General features: G+C 50.0%; 1 protein-coding gene and 1 long non-coding RNA gene across 3 annotated transcripts; one reads left to right on the top strand and one right to left on the bottom strand.

Moving 5' to 3' along the window:
* Positions 1–648: 648 nt before the first annotated feature.
* LOC136528798 (uncharacterized) lies at positions 649–17,822 on the bottom strand. The gene is made up of 4 exons (XR_010777143.1): positions 17,529–17,822; positions 14,828–14,977; positions 14,640–14,748; positions 649–1,049 (listed from the first exon to the last, which is right to left on the bottom strand). It is a non-coding gene; the product is annotated as an uncharacterized lncRNA (long non-coding RNA).
* A 3,241-nt stretch (positions 17,823–21,063) lies between these two features.
* On the top strand, positions 21,064–24,840 carry LOC136539519 (pentatricopeptide repeat-containing protein At4g31850, chloroplastic-like). Of its 2 annotated transcripts, XM_066531481.1 has the most exons (2): positions 21,064–21,825; positions 21,856–24,840. In XM_066531481.1, the coding sequence occupies exons 1-2, from the start codon at positions 21,247–21,249 to the stop codon at positions 24,532–24,534; spliced, it is 3,258 nt and encodes a 1,085-aa protein (XP_066387578.1). In that variant the 5' UTR covers positions 21,064–21,246; the 3' UTR covers positions 24,535–24,840. The 2 variants fall into 2 exon arrangements, with proteins under 2 accessions (XP_066387578.1, XP_066387577.1); XM_066531480.1 differs by having other exon boundaries at positions 21,064–24,839.
* The last annotated feature ends 390 nt before the right edge of the window (positions 24,841–25,230 follow it).

The raw sequence follows: 25,230 nt of genomic DNA on the forward strand, positions 1-25,230 counted from the left end.
AGAGCAAGAGGAAGGGGTCACGAGCAGGAACCTCCGGCTGCGCCATGGAGGAGGCCCCGAGGAACCTCCGTGGTCGAGCAGGCGTACTGCTCCCGGCACCGGTGCCAGATCTGGGGCCCGCATCGCCAGCGGGGGCACATGGCGAGCAAGAGGGAGGGGTCGCGCGCGAAGCCGCCATGGGGGAGCGAGCTCGCGAGAGAGGGAGCTCGACCCGACTCTTTTTCCACGGGCGTAGAGGAAGGTCGCGTCGCATGGGGAAGAAAGGGGAGCGCCGATTCAGATGAATACGGAGGGGGTGGGCTTGGTATTGCGGGCGAGGCTGCGCAGGTGGACCGAATGCCTCGTGATATTGGAGCCCATTTCCACAAGCCAATACCAAAGCCATCCAAACAATAGAATTAGGGGCTACCAATGCCAATTCCAAATTCTAGGCCTGAATACCAACATCCGGTTGTGTAAGATTCTATGTCATAAATCAAACTTGGACAAGACTGGCCTGACAATGAGGTACCTTGTTTGAAGCAGCAATGATTGGAACAACAGTAAACATGATACAGATTCAACACAACAGACAATAGTGGAATGAAAGCAAAGGAAAAAAAAAACTAACAGCTCTAATCAGAGCACATTCAGAAAAAGATCCATTCAACAATGTGAATGCCAGGAACAAAATTTTCAATCCAAGACAATGTTCCCACGAACTCTGTTTAATAAGAAAAAAAAAAGGGAAAAAAGCAGTCATCTCTTAATGTCCCCAGATTACGACTCCACATTGAAATTAATAGGTTCCGAAAACTCGCATGAATCTCTATATCAGAGTCCCCGTAGGTTCACAGGTGCAAAAGAAGAGAAGAGAAGACAGCACTTGATCTTCGTCTCATCGTCTGATCCATACAAACAGCATCACTCTTCGTGGAATCCAGCCGTGTACAGAAGTAGACAAGTTAACACGTAGTGTTTATTGTTGAACTTGTAGCTGTCCGGATTTGACCAGGAACAGCAGCTAAGCCCTGGAAATTTCTCCTTTCAAAACCTGCCTCCTGTTCGAACTTCAAAGCAGTACAGTTTTAATTAACAACTGATAGACAAATTAAGCAGCAATATGATGCTCAAGAGACCAAATAATGCATAAATCAGATATTAGCAGAAAGGCAGTGCATCATTGACTCCACCTAACCATGTTAAACATATGAGTAACTGGATATGCAATGATCCTGAATAGATTAGTGTCCTTGGTCACATAAGGACACAACCATAGAGTAGAACGAAGAGTCCTTGGTCAAATATGTTAAACAGACGTGTCCTTCATGCCTAAGGACACATCCATAGAGGAGAATGCAGAAGTGCAACTTGATCTCATAAGACCTCGAGAAGCAGTCCCCTCATCAGGCCAACCATCTGTTCAGACTTCAGCCATGGCAACCTTCTTCATGATCCTGCTATTACTATCACTGCTTCCCCTCCACTCAAGTGCCGCGCATCGCGACACTCTACTGCTGGGATCCTCGCTCTCTGTCGAGGAGCACCAGACCGACGTTCTGCAATCGCCTGAAGGCACTTTTTTCTGCGGTTTCCACAGCATCTATGACAGCGCCTTCACCTTCTCGATATGGTACGCCAACTCGGTGAACAAGACGGTCGTCTGGACCGCAAACCGTGGCCGCCCCGTGCATGCCAGGGGGGTCAGTGGTCACCGTGCGGAAGGACGGTGCCATGGTTCTCACGGACTACGACGGCGCAGTGGTGTGGCAAGCAGAAGGAGACCTAGCAGGCTTGCAGTACACCAAGCTCCTGGACACAGGGCTCCTTAGCGATGCCTGTTCCTCCTACACGTGCACGAGCTCCGCGCTCCGCGTTATGGTTAACAGGCTAGCTAGGGCTGGAGACTCAGCTACACACTAACTGTTCGGGCGGTTTATATTAAATACATCTTCACACCAACTAATCGCCGAGCTACTTACGCTATTTCATCGCCATTGCTGATTTTTCTCCGGAGTTCATATATTTTTACATCATGTACTACCCGTTCTACATGTTTGTATTGCAGGATCATCGTCCAGGTGATCGGACCACCTGGTGCTCGGACTTCTCCACTGATCAACTGGTCGGGCCGCTTGGTTCATGGACTCCGTCGCCGACCAGTTGATCAGACTGTTCGCCGATCGCTTCTACTAAATGCTCACTTCGCCGCCGACCAATTGACCAGACTGTTCGTCGCTCGTGCTTCATCACCAGCTACGCCGGTTACTCCTCGGCGCTCGGATTCTTCCTGCTCGAGGACTAAGTGGGCACACTTCACCGCACGGACGTCGTCAGCTACGCCGGGGACTCCTCGGTGCTCGGACATCGCCAGCAACGCCAGGGACTCCTCGCTTTTCGATGCTCGGACATCGCCAACGACGCCGAGGACTCCTCGATGCTCGGACATCGCCAACGACGCCGGGGACTCCTCGCTCCTCGGTGCTCGGACATCGCCAGCGACGCCGGGGACTCCTCGCTTCTCGGTGCTCGGTCATCGCCAGCGACGCCGGGGACTCCTCGCTCCTCGGTGCTCGGTCATCGCCAACGACGTCGAGGACTCCTCCCTCCTCGATACTCGGATATCGCCAGCGACGCCGGGGACTCCTCGCTCCTTGGTGCTCGGTCATCGCCAGCGACGCCGGGGACTCCTCGCTCCTCGGTGCTCGGACATCGCCAGCGACGTCGGGGACTCCTCGCTCCTCGGTGCTCGGATATCGCCAGCGACGCCGGGGACTCCTTGCCCCACGGTGCTCGGACATCGCCAGCGACGTCGGGGACTCCTTCCTCCTCGGTGCTCGAATATCGCCCGCGACGCCGGGGACTCCTCGCTCCTCGGTGCTCGGACATCGCCAGCGACGTCGGGACTCCTCGCTCCTCGGTGCTCGATCATCGCCAGCGACGCCGGGGACTCCTCGCTCCTCGGTGCTCGGTCATCGCCAGCGACGCCGGGGACTCCTCGCTCCTCGATGCTCGGACATCTCCAGCGACGCCGCTCGGACATTGCCAGCGACACCGAGGACTCCTCGGTGCTCGGACATCGCCAGCGACGCCGGGGACTCCTCGCTCCTCGGTGCTCGGTCATCGCCAGCGACGCCGGGGACTCCTCGCTCCTCGGTGCTCGGTCATCGCCAGTGACGCCGGGGACTCCTCGCTCCTCGGTGCTCGGACATTGCCAGCGACGTCGGGGACTCCTCGCTCCTCGGTGCTCGGACATCGCCATCGACGCCGGCGACTCCTCGCTCCTCGGTGCTCGGTCATCGCCAGCGACGCCGAGGACTCCTCGCTCCTCGGTGCTCGGACATCGCCAGCGACGCCGGGGACTCCTCGCTCCTCGGTGCTCGGACATCGCCAGCGACGCCGGGGACTCCTCGGTGCTCGCTTGGTGGTCGGATCTTGCTACGTCTCGTCGGTGTGCTATCAAGCTGCTCCATGTTGTTTGGATCAGGGTGCTGATCTTGGGCAGCACGTCTGGGGTCTTGATACGCGCATGTCAGATGACGTCGGCAAGCTTTCGGACTTCTTTTTCTTTGACCCTGCTACAAGATTCATTCTTCATCTTCCAGCAGGCTCGGGGACTAAGTGGGCACACTTCACCTTGCGGTGAATGTGCTTGTTCTCATCTCGAGGCTATGCCCGGAGACTGGCTGCCTGCTCGGCTGGTCTTCTACTTTCTGACCCTAACACCACATGACTACGTCACCTACTGTCAGGCTCGGGGACTAGCTGTGGGGGTATGACCCCCGGTAACCATAAGACAAGACATGGGCCGCACCATCAGAGGTGGCCCAGCCCATAAGATCAAGGCGTGCACAGCGCTGCTCGGCGTGCACCGCAAGCTATTGTATAGTATCAAATAGGCTACTTTCCTTGTAACCCTACCCCTCCAGAGTATATTAGGAGAGGCAGGGGTCCCCTAGTGGACACAACGATCCATACATCTCAATGCAATACATCAGAACACAGGATGTAGGTATTACGTCATACTGACGTCCGAACCTGTCTAAATCTTGTATCTTGGTGCTTGTATTACAATCTCGCTCACCTCTACGACAAATCTACCATCGTGGGATACCCCTCGGTAGACTGCCGAGCATCTTTTATCGACACTAGTCATGGCGAACTCCAGCGGCATGGTTGTGTGGCAGAGCTTTGATTCGCCAACAGACACCCTCCTGCCGACCCAACACATCACTTCAACTACGACGCTGGTTTCCACCACTCATCTGCATGTTCCAGGTCCCTACACATTCCATTTCACGGATTCATCGATACTGTCCCTCATTTATGATGATGCCGGTGTCCATGAAATATATTGGCCAAACCCTGACAACGGAGAGTATCAGAATGACAGGAATCGGTATAACAGTACAAGGCTTGCGTTTATAGATGATACTGGCAGATTTTTTTCAAGTGATTTTGCCAACCAGCAGCCACTTGTTGCCTCTGATGAAGGTGTTGGGATCAAAAGAAGGCTTACTCTGGACCCCGATGGTAATCTCTGACAATACAGCTTGAATGATTCAGATGGCAGATGGTCAGTTTCCTGGATTGCAGTGTCTCAGCCTTGCAATATTCATGGCTTGTGTGGTCCGAATGGGATCTACCACTACTTTCCTACACCTACATGCTCTTGCCCACCAGGTTACGTGATGAGCCAACCTGGTAATTGGAGCCAAGGCTGTAGACCTGTAGTAGACATTGTCTGTACTGCTAAGAAAGCGCAACCTGTCAAGTTCTTGCGACTTCCAGGCACCGACTTTTGGGGATCCGATCAGCAGCATGTTGAGCATGTATCCTTGCAGGCTTGCAAGAACATATGTAGGAAGGACTGCACCTGCAAAGGCTTTCAGTACCAGCAAGGAACAGGGACATGCTATCCAAAGGCTTTCCTTTATAATGGGAAGGCATACACGGCACCTACACTATCGACGCCCATGATGTATCTCAAGCTACCAGCGGGTGTGAATATTTCAGGTATTTCAGTTCCCCAAACCAATGTGCTTATTTCACCAAGAAAGCAACATCCTGACTGTGGCCAGATGAGCGCATCAACGATGGAACTATTTCCAGAGATTCACAAGTCCAGCCAGGGGGAAACAAAATGGTTTTACTTCTATGGGTTTGCAGGTTCAATTTTTGTTCTTGAAGCCTTCTTCATTGCATCCGCATGGTGCTTTGTTTTGAGATGGGAGTTAGGAGCGTCCGAAATACAAGCAGTTGAGGAAGGCTACAAGGCCTTGACCAGTAATTTCAGAAGATACAGTTATAAAGAGTTGGTTAAAGCAACAAGAAAGTTCAAAGATGAGCTTGGAAAAGGAGGCTCAGGGATTGTCTACAAGGGAGTCATGGATGACAATCGAGCAGTTGCTGTTATGATGCTGGAAAATGTAAGGCAATGCGAGGAGTTTCAAGCAGAACTGCGCATAATTGGGAGGATTAATCATATGAATCTAGTAAGGATATGGGGGGTTTGCTCTGAAATCTCACACAGGATGTTGGTCACCGAGTATATTGAGAATGGATCATTAGCTAATGTCCTATTCAAAGACCACATTCTGCTAGAGTGGAGGCAGAGGTTTAATATTGCATTAGGCGTGGCAAAGGGTTTGGCTTATCTTCACCATGAATGTCTTGAGTGGGTAATACACTGTGATGTGAAGCCAGAGAACATACTGTTGGATCGGAATCTAGAACCTAAGATTGCTGACTTTGGGTTGGCGAAGCTGCTGAACAGAGGTTCCTCTAACCAGAATGTGTCAAGAGTTCGAGGAACCATAGGTTACATAGCTCCAGAGTGGATCAGCAGCCTCCAGATCACGGCCAAGGTTGGCGTGTATAGCTATGGGGTTGTGCTTCTTGAGCTAGTCTTGGGAAGACGAGTTCTCGACATGGCTCTAGGTGCTAATGAGGAGGTGCATAAGGTGCTTAGGAAGTATGTAGCCATGTGAAAGTGCATCTAGCCCTTTAGTGGGTTTTGGATGATTGAATGACAACGTGATTAAAGGACTAACCCGTTTGCTAAGTGTGAACAGGTAATAGGTTATCTCACAGGTACTTAATGAAAGCCAAAATGATGTGTTGTTGTATAAACAATCTAGTTCAAGCACAAGACAACAATGCAAATGGAATTCATGTGAAGGCTTATTTCTTGTGGGATTTCCATGTACTATGTGAAAGCAAGCTCATGATTATTAGTTAATGAGACATGAGGGATTGCATATGGAATGGTCTCATATTTGAAGCTTGCTAAATTAAAATGAAAAAGATAACAATACATATGAATGGATGATTCAACACAAGATGTGACTTGATGGCTTGAGATGGTGAAGATAGCAAGGAAAGGCTTCGAGGTACTAAGCAAGGGTGAAGGGCAAGCGACGGCTTGGCGGCCGAAGAACCTAGCTAGGGTGAAGAAGAAAGTACTTGCATTTAGTTGAGGTACTAATCAAGCTAAGATGGTCATATTGATGTGAAGGATCAAATCTATAATAAAGTATTTGATGGAAGTGACTTGATACATTTGGGATTATTTAAACTTGATGAATGGAATCAAGTCACATGCTCAAGATGGCTATGCTCAAGTGAAAAGATCAACATCAACATGTTAGCACCCTTACTTGATGAAGATTGGAAGGGACGGCATCAATTTGAAAGAACAACTCAAGTGGTACAAATTCATATTTCCGTTTATCTTGAGTTTAATAGGTATGCCGTACTACTAAGAGGGATGCATCATATTGATAGATAATGTTTCATAAGTGCTCAAGCTAACCCATGTGAGGTTTGATTATTTGAGCGACAAAAGTGCTAACTGATTTCTTGCTGGTCTGGCAATACCGGACGTGTCCGGTATTCATACCGGACGTGTCCGGTATTTGTCCAGCAGCTGTAAAATTGTTGTTCTCGGGTTGGTTCGTCGGGAGTTCCGACGTAGGTCGGGAGTTTCGACGGTCGGGAGTCCCGGCATGGGTCGGGAGTTCCGACGTCTCGCACTTCAACAGACTTGGAGGTTTCACTGTCCTGGTCATACCGGACGTGTCCGGTATGGATGACCAGAAGCCAACGGCTAGTTTTCAAAAGCCTTGAGGGTCGGGAGTTCCGACGTGAGTCGGGAGTGTAGAATGACAGAGAAATGGGAAACACCACACACCCAACATGGGGGGGTGACATTCATATATATAGCCAATATGGCAGGGTATAACAGGCATGTACATGCTTTACATAGCAGGTGCTAATCACACTGATTTGTGCCGTTGCCTATTATATACTTGGCTAATATACACTTGCCTAATATATCTATCAGCCGCCCGCAGTCGAAGCGTCAGGATTCCGGATGCAGAGACTGGACCGAAATTCTTCAAACAGCTGAACCGGCAACCCCTTTGTCATGATGTCAGCGAACTGAAACCGTGACGGCACATGGAGAACTCGAACCTCGCCGAGAGCCACCTTCTCACGGACGAAGTGGATGTCAATCTCGATGTGCTTGGTACGGCGGTGGTGGACCGGGTTGGCTGTCATGTAGACAGCGCTGACGTTGTCACAGTGGACAACTGTGGCAACCTTCAAGGGAACATGAAGTTCCTGAAGGAGTTGACGAAGCCAACAGCACTCGGCAACCACGTGAGCAACAGCCCGGTACTCGGCCTCCGCACTGGACCGGGACACCGTGGTTTGCCGTTTTGAAGACCAGGACACCAGACTGTCGCCGAGGAAGACGCAGAAGCCTGATGTAGAGCGGCGGGAGTCTGGGCACCCGGCCCAGTCAGCATCGGAGTATGAAATCAGCTTGTCGACTGGCCCAGTGCCGATGTGGAGACCAGCCGACAGTGTGCCCTTCACATATCGAAGGATGCGCTTGATCAGCGCGAGGTGAGCTTCGCGCGGGTCATGCATGAAGAGGCACACTTGCTGTACAGCATAGGCCAGGTCGGGGCGAGTAAGCGTCAGGTACTGGAGAGAGCCGGCGAGACTCCGGTACGCGGCGGGATCAGCGACAGGAGCGCCCGCCGAGGCAGAGAGCTTGGCACGAGAGTCAACAGGTGTCGATGTCGAGTGACACTCGGCCATGCCCGCCTTCTGGAGGAGGTCCACGGCGTACTGCCGCTGGCTGAGGAAGAGGCCGTCGGAGGAGCGAGTGACGGATATACCCAGGAAGTGATGTAGTTCCCCGAGGTCCGTCATGGCGAACTCAGAGTGAAGGCGAGCGATGATACGTCGAAGCAGAGCGGCCGAGGAAGCCGTGAGGACGATGTCGTCGACGTACAGCAACAAGTAGGCGGAGGAGCTGCCCTCGGAGTAGATGAAGAGGGAGGCATCGGTGGCAGAGGCGACGAAGCCGAGCTGTCGGAGAAACGTGGCGAAGCGTTGGTGCCACGCTCGAGGGGCCTGCTTGAGGCCGTAGAGGGAGCGCTGGAGGAGGCAGACGGCGTCGGGTCGTGCTGGGTCGACGAAGCCGGGGGGCTGCTGACAGTAGACCGTCTCATGCAGGTGGCCATGAAGAAAAGCGTTCTTCACATCCAACTGATGGATAGGCCACTGGCGAGATGCAGCGATGCTGAGGACGACCCGAATAGTGGCCGGCTTGACGACGGGGCTGAACGTCTCGTCGTAGTCGACGCCGTGACGCTGGGTGAAGCCGCGGACGACCCAGCGAGCTTTGTGCCGAGCCAAGGTGCCATCGGAGTGGAATTTGTGCCGGAAAATCCACTTGCCGGTGACCACATTGGCGCCAGGAGGACGAGGAACGAGGCGCCAGGTGTTGTTGTCGACAAGGGCCTTGTACTCCTCAGCCATGGCTGCACGCCACTGGGAATCAGCAAGACCCCCCCTGTAGTCGCGCGGAATGGGCGAGGCAGTGGAGCCGGTGGCGACGTGAGCTGCTGGAGGGAACCCGTACCGATCGACAGGCCTGAGGGAACCTGTCTGGAGGCGCGTCACAGGTCGGTACGGAGGCAGTGGCGGTGGCAGTGGCGGAGCAGCCACCACAGCCGGAGCAGCCGCCATGGCTGGAACAGCTGCCACGGCTGGAGCCGGGGCCGGCTGTTCGGAAACAGCTGGTGTCGGTGAAGAAGTGTTCGGTGCAGCTGGAGCCGTGCGGCGCCGGGTGTAGACCCGAAGGGGTGGGGGAGCGACCGGTGCAGGTGGAAGAACCGGGCCAATCTGGAGGATGGCCGGGTCCTCAGCGAGCTCCTCCAGATGAGCTCGATGACGCGGCTGCTCAGCGTCGGGTTGCGACGGAGCGACCGCTGCTGCGCGTGGCACCGACGCTGGTGTTCCTGCAAGAAAATCCAGAGAGCTTGGCAGCGCACTGGTGGAGTCAGATTGAAATGGAAATGTCGTCTCGGCGAATACAACATGACGGGAAATGATGATCCGTCGTGTTGTTAGGTCGAGACACCGGTAGCCCTTATGGGAAGAGGGATAACCAAGGAAGACACAAGCGGTGGAGCGGGGGGCCAACTTGTGTTTGGAGGTAGCGGTGAGGTTAGGATAGCATAGACAACCGAATACACGAAGAATAGTGTAATCTGGTGGCCGCTGGTAGAGTTGCTCATAGGGGACTCTATGGTGAATGGCTGAGCTGGGGCGCCTGTTGAGGAGATAGGTGGCTGTGGTGAGCGCCTCGGCCCAGTATTTGGGTGGCATGTGAGCGTGGAGGAGGAGGGTGCGGCATATATCGTTCAGAGAACGGATGATGCGTTCAGCCTTCCCGTTTTGAGGGGAGGTGTAAGGGCAAGAGAGGCGTAGGTGAATACCGCTGGAGGCAAAGAAGGTGGTGAGGGCAGTGTTGATGAACTCAGTGCCATTATCAGCTTGTACAGCCTTGACAGGAAGGCTAAACTGTGTGTGGACGTAGGCGCAAAAATTGATGATGTGAGTGGCTACCTCAGATTTGCGGACGAGGGGGAACGTCCAGCAATAATGTGTGAAATCATCTAGGATAACAAGATAGTACTGCGCACCAGAAATGCTAGCGACCGGGGACGTCCAAACATCACAGTGTACAAGCTCAAAGGGGAGAGATGAAACTGAACTGGAATTACCGAAGGGCAGCCGCACATGCTTGCCAAGTTGACATGGATGACATAAAGTAGGAGCTGATTTATTACAGGAAATGGAATTATTGTTCCTAAGCAAATCTAGAGTGGCAGCCCCTGGATGACCAAGACGATGGTGCCATAGGTCAGTGGAGGTGGCGAGGTTGGCCTGTGGCGTGGCGGGGACGGTGTAGAGGCCGTCGGAGCTATTGGAGCGAAGAATCACGCGTCGGGTCTGCAGGTCCTTAACAGAGAAACCAAACGCGTCAAATTCGATAGTGCAATGGTTGTCACGAGTGAATTGGCGAACTGAAAGTAAGTTGCGCACTAAGGAGGGGACAACAAGAACATTGCGAAGAGAGAAGGGGGAGGTGCGGCCAGGTAAAGTGGAGTGACCAGAACAGGACACAGGCAATTGATGCCCGTTGCCGACAGTGATGGAAGAAGAGGAGGAGGGATGACGAGATAGAAGTATACCATCCGAGTTGTGCATGTGGGAGGTGGCGCCGGAGTCCATGACCCAGCCAGAGTTCTGGAGCGCCATTTGGTTCAAGGCGGCAATGAGGCCGGCTTGATCCCACATCGGTGTTGGTGGAGGTGCAGCGAAGTGCGCCTGCGGGTTGGTGCCCATGAGCCCCTGGTGACGCCCGCCCTGGGCATTGGGGTGCTGCCAGCCGGGGCGAGGACCCTGCAGCCAGTCGCCATGTGGAGGAGGACCGCCCTGGGGGGCCCAGGGGGTGTAGCAGAACCAGGGCACCATGGGGCGGTTGCCCCCGTGTTGCTGACCGCCACCGCCGCCGTGCTGCCAGCCGCCGCCGCCGTGCTGCCAGCCACCACCCTGGCCGCGCCAGGGACCCTTCTTGCCGCCCTTGCCTTTCTTGCCGCCCCCTGGACCCTTGGAAGGGGCAGAGGGAGCGCTGGAAGTGGAGGAATGGCACTCGGCAGAGGTGCAGCTAGAGCCGGAGGCGGCTACCATAGCGGAGGCCGCCGTGGTCTTCTCATCGTTGGCGAGGCGCAGTTCCTTGAGGGAGAGCATCTCGCGCGCCTTGGGAAAGGAGGGCAGCACGGTGGCGTTGGCGATGTCGTCGGCGGTGGCGCTGAAGCGCGGATTGAGGCCGCGGAGGAGACTGAGGACGAGCTGCTTGTCATCGATGGTTTCGCCGACATCCCGGAGGGCGGCGGCCTTGACCTTGATCTTCTGGCAGTACTCGTCGATCGTCGAGTCGCCCTGTTTGAGGGAGTGAAACTCCTCAAGCAGGAAGACGGCCCGGGGTGCGCGGTTGGAGCGGAACAGGGCTTCAATTTCCACCCACAGCTCGCGGGCGGTTTGGTTCTCGTCGGTGATGGCGAGATCAAGAACCGAGTCGTCGACGGTGTTGAGGATCCAACCGCGGACAGTGCACTCAGCAATGGGCCACGATGGATCGTTGGGGGGTGCAGCAGACTCACTGATGTGTGGGAGGAGACCGAATTTCCCGCACAGAGACTTGAAGAAGGAAGCCCACTTGGTGAAGTTGGGATTTTTCATCTCCAGAACCACCGGGATGTGAGTCTTCACATTGACGGCGGTGTAGGGGTGGACGAGCACAGCCGGCGGTGAGCCGTTGGCGGTGACAGACATGGTGTGGACGGCGGCTGCAGAGGTCAGCCGGCGGGGAAAGGTGGAGAGGAGAAAGGGGCGGAAGCAGAAGGTCCGGGATCAGATTGATCGCGCGGTCTATGATACCATGTAGAATGACAGAGAAATGGGAAACACCACACACCCAACATGGGGGGGTGACATTCATATATATAGCCAATATGGCAGGGTATAACAGGCATGTACATGCTTTACATAGCAGGTGCTAATCACACTGATTTGTGCCGTTGCCTATTATATACTTGGCTAATATACACTTGCCTAATATATCTATCAGGGAGTTCCGACGGTCGGGAGTTCCGACATACGTCGGGAGTTCCGACACCTCACTAACTTTAACTCAGTTACATGTTTTTCAAAATTGCTGAGGGTCGGGGGTTCCGACTTGAGTCGGGAGTTCCGACGGTCGGAAGTCCCGGCATTCTTCGGGAGTTCCGACGCCTCACAACATCACTGTAACTTAGTTACCGTTGGCGCAGTATGAGTCATACCGGACGTGTCCGGTATGCATACCGGACGTGTCCGGTATTGCAACGGCTATAAAACGGTTAGTTTTCCTTGGGGGCTATAAATACCCCCAAGCCTCCACCTTTGGAGGCTGCTGATTCTGCTGAGATAGACACACGTTTTTGAGCCTTGCCAACTCTCCTAAACCCTCTCTTAATGAGTGTGTGATCCAAATTACAAAATCAATTTGTGGGTTGAGAAAGAATTTGAAAAAGAGAGCAAGCCACCACTTGAGCACTTGTGCATATTGTCAATCTCGTGATTCGCATTTGTTACTCTTGGACTCTTCGGTCCTAGACGGTTAGGCGTCGCCGGAGAGCACCCGAGAGATTGTGGTGTGCCTCGGAAAGTTTGTAACGGTCGATTCCGCCGCCTCGGAATCAAATTAGTGGAAGGAGGAAAAGGAGTTGGAAAAGACTCCGGCTAGAGTGACCTTCGTGGTACCCTCTAGGGCTGACCTTCGCTGGGTCGCCCGCAGCCCCCTCAACGGAGAGTAGGACTCGAACGAGTCCGAACTTCGGTAAAACAAATATCGTGTCTAAATTCGCATTTCATTTGATATTTGTGTTGCTCTAGCTGTTCTGCAGGTTCTCTATGTATATTGTCATCTCCATTAGGTGCCTGCAGTTTGGTTTGAAGATAGAATTCGAAAGGAGCAAGTTCGGGGCCGATCTGCAGAAATCGTGTATACCGGACACGTCCGGTATTCATACCGGACACGTCCGGTATTTCCTGCCTACACTGAAAATATTTATTCTCTGTTCTAACTTGGTGTTGCAGGGTTGTAGCTTCTAGATATATTCTTTATACCTTGTTTACTTTGTGGCTAACTTGTGAGGGGTGGTAGTACTCTTAATTTGGAGTTTCCATTTTGGAAACTCTCTTTACTTATCGTTTCCGCATTTAAAGGTGTTAATTTTCAGAAACGCCTATTCACCCCCCTCTAGGCGGCATCCTAGGTCCTTTCACCATGCTAGCTCTTATGTTGGATAAAGAGGAACCCTCTTCAATTGCCGAGGTTGTGGATTGCAGGCTGAGTGGCCAATTTAACTACATGCAGGTAAGAACACTAATCAAATTGGCTGTCTCATGCGTGGATGAAGACAGAAGCAAAAGGCCAACGATGGAATCTATAGCGCAAATGCTCCTTTTAGCTGATGAATCGTGTAGCATGCGCTAGGATGACGTTCTACGTAATGGAATTGCCCAACAGGTGGAAACATTGAGCAGAATGAGAGCTATTGAAGTATAATTTCTAGCCTTCATTGTGTGGCTGTTTATGTGTAAGCTTAAGTACTTTTCTCAAATAATATACGCTTATGTACTGCTATTGACTAAAATTTCTCCAGTCATCTTCTTTGTTTTTTCCTACTATTGATTGCTGATGTTCTGCTAGCACATTTCTTATATAGGTATTGTGCCTGCACTGTTTTCGGTATTTTACTTGAATATGTGCAACCTCTTTTATGAAGCACAAAGCACATCTCTAGGTGAATTGACAAAAAAGAAGGAAAACAGTTGCAGGCATTATAAAAGTAGTTTGAAACTATTCCAGCTATATTCATTTTCATTTTGACACCCAAAAAAAGAAAAGAAAATTCACAATCCAAAGCAAATGAAATAATACAATACAAGTACATCTGTTATGAGCGAGTTTGCACTCCTGCAGTAGAGAAAAAAAAGCTACAGAGTATAAAATCTGGAGGACCAAAATGAAGGGAAACGAAATATGTGAAAGTTCAGTACCAGAAAAAAAAAACATGTTGCTGGAAACAAGATCACTATCTAATTAAAGTAAAACAACAGTAAAGTCATATTTAAACCTATTTTTCCTTTTAAATATAGGCTGGCATATAATTTTCCAAGATTCAAACATGCACAACATGTTAAGATATGCAAGTGGGAAAAACATTGACACAAAATCATCTGTCAGGTAGAACAAGTTTCCTTATATCATATATGTCTCTTGTACAATGTAGATGTGAATGAACTTAATATAAAACTAGAGAAAACCCCACAGCTTTGCCACGCGCAACATGTCAATAGGCCATCCGTAGAGCGGGACAGGTGATTTATGTGATTCGTGCTTTGCAAATATAGTTAGTAGTCCATTACTGTATTTTTTATGCTTTGAATAAGATTTGACACTTATGTATGATCGGTGGGGAAGATAGGGTCAAGTCCGTTGCTCTAAAAAATGACCGTGCAATTTTTCAAAAACAGCAAAGCAGGATTGTATGCTTTAAGTTATCTTATAGCAATATGAGAATCAAAGATTTGGTATTGTAAATGCAAAGATTCAGTTACGAGACAAGCAATATATATAGCCAAATATAAAGCTTATAGACTAGCTTTGATGCAAAGCGAAATATAGTTTTTAGATTGTGCAAGATCTTCTACGATCAAGGGTAAGTGGTTGAGCAGGATGCTACCTTGTTCCTCTTCCTTAGATGACATCATAACAGTGAGGAAATACAAACAACAAAAGATGTATCCTAGGTGTCCCATCCTTGCTTAGCTTTTGTGAACCGACTCAGGTAGCTGTTGGAGAGGTCGCAAATATACACAGAAAATGAGGAACTGCTTGCATTGAAATAATTGCATATAGAGTACTCTTTACCTGCAGAATAGACTGCTGCAATGTCTCTGTAACTCATGTCATCCTTAATAGGGGGAAGCTAAATGATACAGTATAGAACCCTGCTGTTCTGAAAACTTCTTGAAGGCCTACTTTCAGCAAACTTGACTGCTCTGCCCCCTCGGGGCCAGCCTGCAATGCGTGAGAGAAATAGATGCATTAGAGGCAACACCTGCATTTGCTCCATTCTGAAGACCAAAAGATCTAACAGCATCACAGACATTTACTAACTGCTACCGGTTCAGTTATCAGGCTTATACATGCTGCTCAGAGAGTACTTTATTTATTTTTTGTTAAAAGCCCATATGATGAATTTTGTCTATGTAATGACCTTTTTTGCTGAATGTAAATCAGTTACAGTGAGGCCGTTAGAATAAGCACACAAATTACCGCTTCGTCCCAGTCCCCGCGTCACCCCCACGCAGGCGACACGGGAGGCGACCCAAACCCTAGCCGCCTCTCTCCCTTCCCTCCCTCTCTCCAGCCGCGCCGTCGCCGGAGCAGGCCGCCGGCATGGCCATGCAGCTTGCCGTGAGGGCGGCGGCGAGGCTTTTCTTCACGGTGGTGGCTGCGACGGTCGGGGACGGGCTCGCGTCCTGGGGCTCGGCGTGGTCGTTGGGGCAGGGGGTGGCGCCGGCGTCTCCGGCGGCCAACCTCCTCGCTTCGGCGTCCGGATCTGGCGGTCCGTCGGCCGGATTCGCGCGGATCTCCGGCGGGCCGCGCATGGCCGCGCGCTGGGCGGCGATGGCGGCGGCTCCTCCAAGAGCGCCCGTGGTGGCGGCTGCGTCGCCCAGGGCCGGGCTTCCTCTTCCTCGCGCTTGGTGGCGGCGTGCGCAGTGGCGGGGCGGCGGGGCGTGCCCTCGCGTGAGCCGCGTGGGGCTCGGCGGGGCCGCCTGCTGCGGCTGCGGCGCGGGCTAGTGCCCGTGCAGGCGCCGAGCGGTGGCGGGGGCCCTCTTCCTCCTCCGCTTCCCCCCTTTCCTCCTCGGCCTTGGCGTGGAGGTGGCGGCGCCAGCCGGGGTCACTGGGTCTGCCGCCCTGATGGCCAGATCCGGTGCCCCCAGGGCAGGGGGCAGCGCCCGAGGTGGGGCATGCGCCTGTCGGTGGCTGGCGGAGGTCGGCAGCGTCGACGGCTTCGGCGTGCGGCAGGGTGACGCGCGTGGCAGGGTAAGTCCACCTCTGCATGTTGCCCGGTCGGTGGGGGCGGCGGCCGACGCAGCTGTGCGGCTGCTGTGAGCAGCCGGCGCGTCGATGCCCCTCTGGAGGGGCTTCTGCGGGATGGCGGTGACGACGACGGTGGCGACAGGCTACGGTACGGCATCTTGGCCCGACGTTTGTGCTAGGGGCACCTCGGGCGAAAGCCTTGGCGACGGCGACGCCTGTGGACGCCGTTTTCCTTGTTGGGGGCGCCGTGTTATTGTGCCCCCAGCCATGTCTTCCACGGGTGGAAACCCGGTCCATTCCTGGACAAGCGACGGCGGCGCTATCTGCGTCGTACCCTTCTTGAAGGCGTCGCTGTGGAAATTCGTCTTGGCCATGATGTCTCCTTCGGCGGTTGTCCTCTGCCTCTTCGGCGCCCGGTTGACGCGAGACGGCGAGTTCTGCATCGGGAAGTCAGAGCTGCTGCATCAGGGGATGTAGCTCGGCAACGATGACGCGGGTCGAACCCTCCTTCTCCGACGGCTGGGTTTCAGCTTTAGCGTCTCGGCAATCGCCGCGGGCGAGGCGTGGGATCAAGGCAGGAAGTCGGAGCTGCTCTTCGCGGTGCCGTTGAGCTAGGCAACGATGACCTGTCGGGCCCGTTGGTCTGTCATCTTAGAATGGGTTGTCGGTGTTTTGCCATGGGAAGTCGGAGCTGCTGGCTGCTTTGCAGCCACGTTCGGCAACGATGACTCATGGTAGTGTGTACTCTACCGCGTTGCGTGGGTGGGCTAACCTTTCGCGGTGGTTGGCACCACGCTTGATTACCTTTGCTTGTATATAAACTTCATTCGTCTTAATTAAAAGGCAGAGCTCCTGCCATTGTTTAAAAAAAAAAACAGTTACAGTAACTATGCATCAAAACAGTGACCGGAGAAGTGCTTTTAGTATATACTGTAAACACTAAAACTACTTACTATATGCATCACAATAATTCGTAATACAAGTCTATTCAAATAAGCTAACCCTTGCTACATAGATCTCAATAATTTGCAATACAACTCGGTGCGCATGATTAGTGCTGCGAATTAGGGGAATTGATATGATAATATATCCAAGTAATTTGGCAAAATCGGGAAGGTTTATACCATACAAAGTTCGCTATGGTGCATAATTGCCTATTACCATCATTTCAATATGGAGAACAAGATTGCTCATGTAGCGTGACAGGTGGCAAGAATGTGCATTTTGGCTCGAAGCACAGAAGACAGACGTGTGGACTCACTGGAGTGAACCGTCATTAGCAGCCGATCAAATTAAGCAAGAGGTTATCAAAGATGGTGTCTCCAGTCCAAGAAGAAAGCAAAATCGTGAGACAGGATATGCTGAGGGAGCTCTAAACTTATATGAAATAAAAATGAGGACTCATATGTCCATTTCGTCAAACACATGGCATGCATATTCGTAGGGTCTAGGGAGGCCATCAGGCCAAGCACGGGAGGAGAAAAACCAAATTGAAACCACTTCGCTATGATGATCACTTCACCTGCACGAGTGGGAGGGGATCGACGCCCGGCCTCTTGTTTATCCCAGCTGCAGCACAAGCAGGGAATCTGCCATCTTTTCCAAGATGTTGTACGGGCGTACGGAACATGTAGGGAGGCGGAGGCAGTGGAGATAGATAGGGTCGGAAAAGGCCAACGCGCATAGCGCCTCCCCTCCGGCGTTGTCGCCCGCATGCTTCGACGCCTTTCTCGCAGGCACCAAGGAGGCAGAGCAGGCGGGGCGTGGTGCGGGGATACGCGCGAAGCGGAAAGACCACAGCGGTATCTGTTGCCGTAACGGCGATAGCTCACTCGTAACGTTATGAGATCGCTTTCTTCCATTGTGAACAAGCCACGAAGATGAATCCAACCAAAGCAAGAGCTCATAGAGGAGCCCTGACATGATGAATGATGAATCCATCCCACGTTGCGTGCAGTGAATTTACGTGATTATGACTTAATTTTTTTTTGCGTGGACAAGACATTCGAAAAATACTATTAAAAGTTCATCCTACCATAAAATACCATTAAAAGTAAGCATCCGTTCCGAAATCTAGCACTATGTTACTTTCGCTGTTAACGTTATTTGTTGGCCTTCGTTCGATGCCTTCGCTTCACTCCAAATCGAGAAGGAGCCATGAGAGGACGTGGAGAACAACCTGTACGCCCGCATCAACCTAGGTAGGCCCGCAACGCAGCAGCAATAGAGCAAGGACATGCCCATGGGCCTGCTGCCGCTGAACGGCGCGACAACCGCCGGCGGCCGGCCGCCACATGGGCTGCTCGGCTGGGGCTTCATGTGACAGCTGGTCCTGTACTCGCTGTCGACCACCATCACCATGCACAGGTACCTCCATGAACCAGTGGCTTACTAGCTTCTAATCCAGTTCGTCACTGCATTCACCAAAAAAAGATCGACGGACCCGCCTGCCGCCCGGGATGAGTAGCTTGAGTGTCGGCGTGTCGCACTCCGCATGACCGCGTCCACGCTCTCGGCTCTCCTGCATGCTTGGAATTCCCATTCCAGCTGCAACGTCGCTATTGCAACAGCACAGCTGTCAATCAGTTGATGATCGTGGAGGCGATGGAGAAGTTTTTGGGATTCCTGTGATACATCCATATGAACTGAAAAACTAAGCACATGAATCGATAGAAAGTAAACACGAATTTGAACCAATATACTCGAGCACGAATGGATATATGTGTAGAGGGATCACTCGCGTGCGCTTGAAGCTAGTCATGAACCTCGGACAGTCGACCATCGTAGCTGCTGGGAGACGCCGCCGCCGCGGGCACACCGAGGAGTGCGGCGGAGCAGCGGCAGCTGTCGCATTACACAGTGACCCGTTGCGTTGTTGCTGCAGCAGTTGTCGATGGGCCCCGTGGCCCTGATGCGAGTGGGCCACTAGGGGCCTATGCGAGGCATGCAAGGACGATGATGCCTAGGGTGCGCGCTGCCGAGAAGCTATGGCGTGCGTGTCGCCCGTGGCCTCTCCTGTGTGGCACATCAGCACTCCACCCTCCTCCGCATCTGGGAGGAGGAGCTGCTCTTGGTGCAGTAGCTCTTTCCCGCGGCCGTCTCCTTCGGCGGATGCCCGACACGACGAGCCCAGTGCAGGGTGTGGCCACTAGCCAGACAAAGCAACGCGCCGTATCCCAAGTGCTCGGTAGCCGCGGTGAATCAACATGAAGGATTGGAGAGACATGGAGCAGGATGACAAGTGGGGCCCTTTTGTCTGCATGAGGTGGAGTAGGCTTTGGTGGACGCCGTTAACAGCGAGGAAACATAATGCTAGATTCAGGAACGGAACACCACTTTCAGTGGTATTTTATATAACGGCGGACTTTGGATAGTATTTTCCGGATGTCGTAATCTTTAAGTGCTATAAAACCAAATTTCCCTTTATTTTTAGCGGATGCCCACATGTTCTAATTTTACTTTATAATAAAAAGTCCATTTTACCTCCTTGAACTATCATCTAAGTCTTTTTTTAGCTGGAGCTATCCTCTAAGTCTAGTTTTCCTCTAGAACTCCAAAACCGAGTAAACTACCTCCCTCAATTTTAATACCGTTCATTTTACCTCCCTAACTTAGTTATAGGTGGTTTTCAAAGGCGGTTATGTCTTTTTAGTTTTTAAATAAATCCAGTAAATACCGAATGAGGCTTTTAAACCTCGAAAAATATCTCTAAGCTTCTAAAAATTCTAAGAAAAATATTGATGATGGATTATATTTTCACAAGATATAAATATATTATTTGGGTTTCTCGTCTCCTAATCCATCTTTAGTATTTTTCTCAGAATTTTTAGACGCTTAGGGATATTTTTCATGGTTTAAAGATCTCATTAGATATTTACTGGATTTATTTTTAAATTGAAAAGACAAAACCATCTTTGAAAACCATCTATAATTGAGTCTAGGAGGTAAAGTGAACGGTTTTAAAAGTTGTGGGAGGTGGTTTACTCGGTTTTGAAGCTCAGGGAGAAAAACTAGACTTCGAGGATAGTTTAGGGAGGTAATATAGATTTTTTTCCTTTTTCTTTTGATCTCGACGTTTTCTAACTGTATCAAAAAATATACTTCTTTTATTATAAATTATAATATGTTTTAGCTTTTTTGTTACATTAATATAGTAAAAGCAATGTTTTAGAAAAACAAAACCTTTTATAATTTAGAATAACTAGCAAATATGCTCGTACGTTATAAATAGGACGTACATCTTACGTGGTCTAGTTAAAAACTATCTCTTTTCTATCTATATCTCTCCTATTTTATATGACATATATGTATAACTTTGGTATAAGTTTTAAGGTAACCTGAATAGGAATCCTAATCCAAATAGATATATCTATTCTAAATAACCTGAATAGGAATCTTAAATCAAATAGAAAAGAATAAAAATAAGACAAATCTTTCCTAAATAGGAAATCCTAATTCAAATAGAAAAGAATAAAAATAGGAAATCCACAAAAGAATCATAATTCACATGAGCTAGACTCTTAGGCCCCGTTCGCTTGTCTTAAATTTGGCTTGTTCGGCTTGTTTTTTCAGCCGGAGCAGTATTTTTCTCTCACAACAATTCAGCCGGAACAGTATTTTTCAGCCAGTTTCAGCCAAAGTTCAGACCAGCGAACGGGGCCTTAAGGTAATCTGAATAGCTAGGAATCCTAATTCAAATAGACACATCTATTCTAAATAATCTGAATAGGAATTCTAATTCAAATAGAAAAGAATAAACATAAGACAAATCTTACCTAAATATGAATCCTATTTCAAATAGAAAAGAATATAAATAAGACAAATCCTTCCTTCCTTAATATTAAACCACACAAAGAATCCTAGTGCTAATTCACGTGACTCAGACTCTTTTACGTGTAAAACAAAAAAAAAAAATTGGTTCGTTTTCCATTTCTATCCCTATACTAAAAAAAAAGGAGCGAGAGTAGTATGTATAAAAAGATATTATATTAGTCGTCCGTTTTCCTTTTCTATCCCTACCCAAAGATGATAGTGGAAAAAGATACAGGTGCCGGGATCACTGGCTCAGGAGTCAGGACCCAAGTATCTGCATTATCCGCATTGAGAAACCATATCCCTCTGCATTTTCTCCGCCATCACTGCGGCGGGATCATCAGCAAGCCACAGCAGCTAACCCATTCCGGATTTCCCAGTTGAGCTCATCGCTGCTCCGCTCGCCATTGCTGCCGTGTGGAGCGGCCATGGAGCTCTGCTGCTCAGGCGTCCTAAGCGGCGCCGGCGCCTCGCGACCGGCGCCGTCGAGGACCTCAAGGTCCGGTAACACCGGGGCTCCGTCCACTGGGCTCCTGGTAGCCCCGCCGAAGCGGCGGCGAGGCAGCCGCGCCGGCTGCCGCCAGTCGGCCCCGCCAGCGCCGCCGCCCCGGGTTCACGAACGGCGGGCCGCCGCGGGCACGGCGGAGAGCGTCGTCCACATGCTCCGGTCGGCGGCCGGCCCCGCCGAGGCCCTGGAGCTCTTCACGGCCGCGGCGCGGCAGCCCACGGCGGTCCACACGACGGAGTCGTGCAACTACATGCTGGAGCTGATGCGCGCCCACGGCCGGGTCGGGGACATGGCGCAGGTGTTCGACCTAATGCAGAAGCAGATCGTCAAGACCAACGTCGGCACGTTCGCCACCATCTTCAGCGGCGTCGGCGTCCAGGGCGGGCTCCGCAGCGCGCCCGTGGCCCTGCCTGTGATGAGGGAGGCGGGGATGTCCCTCAACGCCTACACGTACAATGGCTTGATCTACTTCCTCGTCAAGTCCGGCTTCGACGCGGAGGCCATGGAAGTTTACAAGGCGATGGTGGAGGACGGCATCTCGCCGAGCGTGAGGACCTACTCCGTGCTCATGGTGGCGTTCGGGAAGAAGAGGGATGTCGACACGGTTCTCTGGTTGCTGAGCGAGATGGAGGCCCGTGGCATCAAGCCAAATGTGTATAGCTACACCATCTGCATTCGGGTTCTTGGGCAGGCCGCGAGGTTTGACGAGGCGTATCAGATTCTTGGAAAGATGGAGGATTCAGGGTGCAAACCAGATGTCGTCATGCATACTGTGGTTATACAGGTTCTCTGTGATGCTGGTCGGCTCAGTGACGCCAAGGATGTGTTTTGGAAGATGAAAGCGAGTGATCAGAAACCTGATCGTGTCACTTACATCACTCTCTTAGACAAGTGTGGTGACAGTGGTGACTCACAATCAGTTGTCGAAATTTGGAATGCAATGGTAGCTGATGGGTATAACGACAATATTGTTTCTTATACCGCAGTTGTGGATGCATTATGCCAAGTTGGGAGGCTTGATGAAGCTTTGGCTGTGTTTGATGAGATGAAGGAAAAGGGTATATCGCCTGAGCAGTATTCATATAACTCCTTAATATCTGGGTTTCTGAAAGCTGATATGTTTGACCGTGCTCTGGAGCTCTTCAACCATATGAATGCTTGTGGTCCTAGTCCAAATGGCTACACACATGTCCTCTTCATTAATTACTATGGAAAATCTGGTCAATCTTTGAAAGCAATACAAAGATATGAGCACATGAAGAGCAAAGGGATCGTTCCCGATGTTGCTGCTGCTAATGCTGTTTTGTCTAGTCTTGCTAGATCTGGCAGACTTGGAATGGCAAAAAGGGTCTTTTATGAATTAAAAGCGATGGGAGTTTCTCCAGACGCTATCACCTACACCATGATGATCAAATGTTGCAGTAAGGCATCAAAAGTTGATGAAGCTATGAATTTTTTTTCTGACATGGTGGAAACTGGATGTGTTCCTGATGTTCTTGTGTTGAATTCATTAATTGATACGCTCTACAAGGGAGGCAAGGGAAATGAAGCATGGCAACTTTTCCATCAATTGAAAGAAATGAAAATTGAGCCCACTAATGGTACGTACAACACACTTTTGTCAGGATTAGGAAGAGAAGGCAAAGTTAAGGAGGTAATGCATCTGCTCGAAGAAATGACCCATAGCACTCATCCACCTAATTTAATTACATACAACACAGTTCTTGATTGTCTCAGCAAAAATGGGGAGGTGAACTGTGCAATAGATATGCTTTACAGTATGACTGAGAAAGGTTGCACGCCTGACCTCTCATCTTATAACACTGTCATGTATGGCCTTATTAAAGAGGAAAGATTTGAAGAGGCATTCAGGATGTTTTGTCAAATGAAAAAGATTCTTGCTCCGGATTACGCAACACTGTGTACTATCCTCCCAAGTTTCGTGAAAAATGGGTTGATGAAGGAAGCTCTGCATACTGTAGAGGAATACATTTTGAAGGCTGATTGTAACACAGACAAGTCTTCATTCCATTCACTGATGGAAGGGATACTGAAGAAGGCTGGTGTGGAAAAGTCGGTCGAGTTTGCTGAAAACATAGCATCTAGGGGAATTCTGCTGAATGATTTCTTTTTATGCCCATTGATTAGGCACCTCTGCAAGCACAAGAAAGCTCTTGAAGCGCATCAACTCTTCAATAAGTTTAAAGGTCTTGGAGTTTCACTAAAAACTGGTTCGTTTAATTCTCTTATCTGTGGCCTTGTGGATGAAAACCTGATTGATATCGCTGAAGACTTGTTCACTGAAATGAAAAGACTAGGATGTGGCCCAGATGAGTTCACTTACAATTTGATTCTTGATGCCATGGGGAAATCGATGCGGATTGAGGAAATGTTAAAAGTCCAAGCGGAGATGCATCGTAAGGGATATGAATCAACTTATGTTACTTATAACACTATCATTTCAGGTCTCGTAAAATCGAAAAGATTGGAACAGGCTATAGACTTGTACTACAATCTGATGAGCGAAGGCTTCTCCCCAACACCATGTACATATGGTCCTCTTCTCGATGGATTGTTAAAAGCTGGAAAGATGGTGGATGCTGAAAATCTTTTTAATGAGATGCTAGAGTATGGATGCAAACCTAATTGCACCATCTACAATATTCTTCTGAATGGACATCGAATAGCTGGCAACATAGAAAACGTTTGTCATCTTTTTGAAAATATGGTTGAGCAGGGAATAAACCCAGATATAAAATCCTATACAGTTCTTATTGATACCCTCTGCACAGCTGGAAGATTAAATGATGGTTTGTCTTACTTTAGACAGCTACTAGAATTAGGACTTGAACCTGATCTTATCATCTATAATTTGCTCATTGATGGTCTTGGAAAATCTGAAAGAATAGAGGAAGCAGTCTGTCTCTTCAATGAGATGAAGAAGAAAGGAATTATCCCAAACTTGTACACATACAATTCACTAATTCTCCACTTAGGGAAAGCAGGGAAAGCTGCTGAAGCTGCACAAATGTATGAAGAACTACTGATAAAAGGATGGAAACCTAATGTTTTCACATATAATGCCCTTATCAGGGGTTACAGTGTTTCTGGCAGTACCGATAATGCATATGCTGCCTATGGTCAGATGATTGTTGGAGGGTGCCAGCCTAATTCTAGCACTTATATGCAACTTCCAAATCAATTGTGACTGAGAAATTAGTTATAGTATGAAGTTATTTCTGTATAGTTTTGTCCATAGTGTGAAAAGGATCAACTGTAGATAGTAGCCAATACTTTTAACATATCTGAGGATTGATAGATCTTGTTCTACATTATTGTTCCATTCTTACTAGCAGAAATTTATGTAATATACAGATAATGTTACCATGTGCTCCATTTCACTGGCATGTTGACTTGCTGTACAGCTACAAGTTTTACCATAATAGTGGTTTCTGCTGCTATTAACGTGGCATGTTATGTATTTTGGGATAAGATTACTTATGATTCAATTACTGAATTAGGCTGACAAAATTGCCTTTGCTAGTTCTATTTGTTGACACAGTACTCTGTTCTGACCAAACACTGCATACTACATAACTGTGTGATGGCTTTCTGAGACGTTTCTCCCATTGTGCACCATGTTTTTTTATGGTTTGTTATACTCATTTAATTGATTGATCCATTTGCTGTTATTAATTCACCCTTTCAGAATAATGGTTGGAAGAAATGGTCTTGCTAAAGCATTATCTTGCATATATCACTCAGCTGAGCAGCTGGTCATGTGTTCTTCTGTCACCTTTTAGCCTGCAGTTTTTGTCAAATTGATTATTCATGTTGATGAGGCCATGATCATCAAGTTATAGTGTTAGAACCGGAGTTACTACTCAGGAGATACGGGTGGGAG

The sequence above is a fragment of the Miscanthus floridulus genome, chromosome 2, assembly GCF_019320115.1.
Source record: "Miscanthus floridulus cultivar M001 chromosome 2, ASM1932011v1, whole genome shotgun sequence".
NCBI classification, from domain to species: domain Eukaryota; kingdom Viridiplantae; phylum Streptophyta; class Magnoliopsida; order Poales; family Poaceae; genus Miscanthus; species Miscanthus floridulus.

What these genes read in the sequence shown, in the direction of transcription:
- LOC136539519 (XM_066531480.1), top strand. Translation starts at nt 21,247, where the DNA reads ATGGAGCTCTGCTGCTCAGGCGTCCTAAGCGGCGCCGGCGCCTCGCGA.